Source organism: Augochlora pura, unplaced genomic scaffold, assembly GCF_028453695.1.
Source record: "Augochlora pura isolate Apur16 unplaced genomic scaffold, APUR_v2.2.1 APUR_unplaced_90, whole genome shotgun sequence".
Taxonomy (NCBI): domain Eukaryota; kingdom Metazoa; phylum Arthropoda; class Insecta; order Hymenoptera; family Halictidae; genus Augochlora; species Augochlora pura.
The window spans coordinates 8,404-11,130 of NW_027589834.1; the positions used below are offsets into that span (position 1 = coordinate 8,404).

A 2,727-nucleotide genomic window follows, 5' to 3' on the forward strand; every position below is an offset into this window, starting at 1 on the left:
CTCAAACGAGATTAATTACATCGCAAAAGTAAAATATCAAAATGTTACTTTAAAGCAAAACTGATGGATATTTCAAGAATGGTTATGTTTCTATTTTCTATAATTTTTAATATAGAAATATGCAAATATTATGTTCTGTTAGTAAGTAACAATGTAAAAATTACATTGAATCTACTACAATGCATAGTGAAATTGTACAAAGATCAATAGTGAAGGCTAAACAATTAGCTAATCAGAAAAATAAAATAATTTTGACATCTTGTGACTCCAGACTTTTAGCAAAATAGTTGTCTCATATCTCTAAAGGTAATAGCGATAATTAATGTTCTTACCATATTCGTTATATTTCATATAATATTAATTAATTACATTTAACTTACAATTTATTATAGTTATATATAAAATAGTAAATGTTCATGAGCGTTTAAAAGTCTTAATGAATTCATGTATAATTGGATAATAATGTAAACACATACATTCAGAATCCATTTTTGTGTTAATTCCAAGTCCACTTTTGCAAAGTATGCTTTTACAAGGTAAAATAGCACAATGATTACTAATATTTAAGAGACGATTTAAGTTACAAAAGTCCAGATCATCTAATACTTTCTTTGGGAAGGAACTTAAGAAGTATTTATTTTCTCGTTCGATAAATCTCGTCTTATCACGCCACAATGCATTTATAACATCTTGTATATAAATAGATATCATTCTAATACTTCTTATTTACAATAAGTTATGCTGATGTCGCTTTTTTGTAATTTTATACTCCTTTGATGATACCTTAATAATAATTTACAAGTCCTTGATAAAATTGCACAACTTGGTGCAAGGAAACCTCCATATATCACTGCTGGTGGTGCTAATGTGAATGACAATGTTGTACTACGGGTTTCCAAATTACAAACCTGTTCATAAAATAACAAAGCTTCTGAAAGTAGTAAAGTATTATAGATATGAATATTTAAACCAGATACAATAAGATCTTTAGCAAATTCTGTAAGAACAGTCATAATATCTTCTAAATCATCCACTGGAGCTTGCTTCAGAAATGGGGCCGACTTTCCTCGACAACATTCTTCAAATCCATGATTAACAAACAAGTTTGTGATCAGTATCCTTAATGTTTCAATAATTTCACATTTTCCCTTTAATGAAGACTCATAATACATGGTTTTTAAGTGCATCAACAATTTTTCTTGTAAGTCACTAACAGACACCAATGTCATCCACTGTAATAAAGCTAATATCTTCGATTGATAGTCTTCTGTATTAAAATAAAGGTATTCACCAAGGAAACGGCTAACAACAAGTACACCCTGCTGCATGTATCGCAAGGATTGAATAGTCATATCGAGTAAATTATTAACTTCTTTTTCAGAAAATTTCTCGCTTTCCAGAATTAATGCTCTCATTAAAGTATTATAAAGATTGTAAGCAAATCTACTTTGATAATGAAAATCTGCATACGTAAGGAGATAATATCCAGCTGTATTAGCTAGAAGAGATGTTACAGTACATGGCAATTCTAAGTTAAAATACGATTTTCCCAAATCTCCTTCATTGATTATATCAAAAATGGTTTTTGAATCTTTTTCTTTAAAAACATTAGAGCCTATTTGGAAATATTGTACAGATGGTAATAGCATAGTCACCGATTTGTTTCTTTTACCATGCTGAAATGTGTTCCAATTGAACTGTTTCGAGTTTCTGAATTGTGTTTCCTGAATTTCTAAGCGATCTTTAGCGCTTTGTAGCATTTCTCGCAGATTCTCTGATAGGGGTTTCCATACAATCTCTAGATTTATAGACTCAACTTTCTCAGGAATGAATTCAGGTTTATAGGATTTGAATAATAATAATAATACAACAATATTTTTTGGGTTTTAGAATATTTCTGATGTAACATCTTGAGGTTTGGTTAATACATAGATAAGTTGTGCAATATACTTTTCCAGATTTCTTTTCTTCAGCATTATATAAAATAAGTTGCTGTAATATATATTTAACACTTTGATATTTATTAGTTGATGATTCTACAAACCCACTATCCATTGTATAATATTAATAGAAACAGCATTTGGTAAGTTATCCACAGATGATAATCACCATATAGTAATCTATGTCACCATGTAATCTCTTCAGGTATTTTATACTTTGGCACTAAACAGTTTATTAAACTTACTAATTTAGTAGCACCTAAGTCTGTATTTATAATAACATTTATTAGTAAAACCAGATCGTCATCTTCCAAGCCCTTTGATGCTGCATAACTTTGTAATGTATTAACCCTTAGGGCTCCATGGAGCATATATGCGTTTGGCGAAAGTCGCTGTTGTGGCCGAAGGACGCAGATATGCGTTTGGCGAAAGTCGCTGTTGTGGCCGAAGGACGCAGATATGCGTTTCCTTTAAGTCATAAAGACCTTTGCTTTTAGGTTTGTCAAAAGCTGTACACAAATATCATTTTCTACGTCCATTATTTATAAGAGAGTTTTCAACAGTTATATTCTGAATGAAATACAGTACTTATTATTTACATTAAAACAAATATACTCAAACAGAAGTTAGCGATAAAAGCATTAATTTTTTAAAGTTTCCTTATGTATAAAATAAAAATTATATTTAATATATTAAATTAACATACTTTTTTATATCTTTTTACAATGTATTAGTTTTCTAGACAATGTGTATGTACTTTGGTGTTTGTAAAACATTCACGGTATTG

General features: G+C 29.4%; 1 protein-coding gene across 1 annotated transcript; it reads right to left on the reverse strand.

Moving 5' to 3' along the window:
- Positions 1-333: 333 nt before the first annotated feature.
- Positions 334-2,295, reverse strand: LOC144478199 (centromere protein I-like). Its single transcript, XM_078195945.1, has one exon. The coding sequence runs from the start codon at positions 1,758-1,760 to the stop codon at positions 723-725; it is 1,038 nt and encodes a 345-aa protein (XP_078052071.1). The 5' UTR covers positions 1,761-2,295; the 3' UTR covers positions 334-722.
- Between the last annotated feature and the right edge of the window lie 432 nt (positions 2,296-2,727).

Coding starts and splice junctions, on each gene's coding strand:
- LOC144478199 (XM_078195945.1), bottom strand. CDS start 1,760: ATGCTACAAAGCGCTAAAGATCGCTTAGAAATTCAGGAAACACAATTC.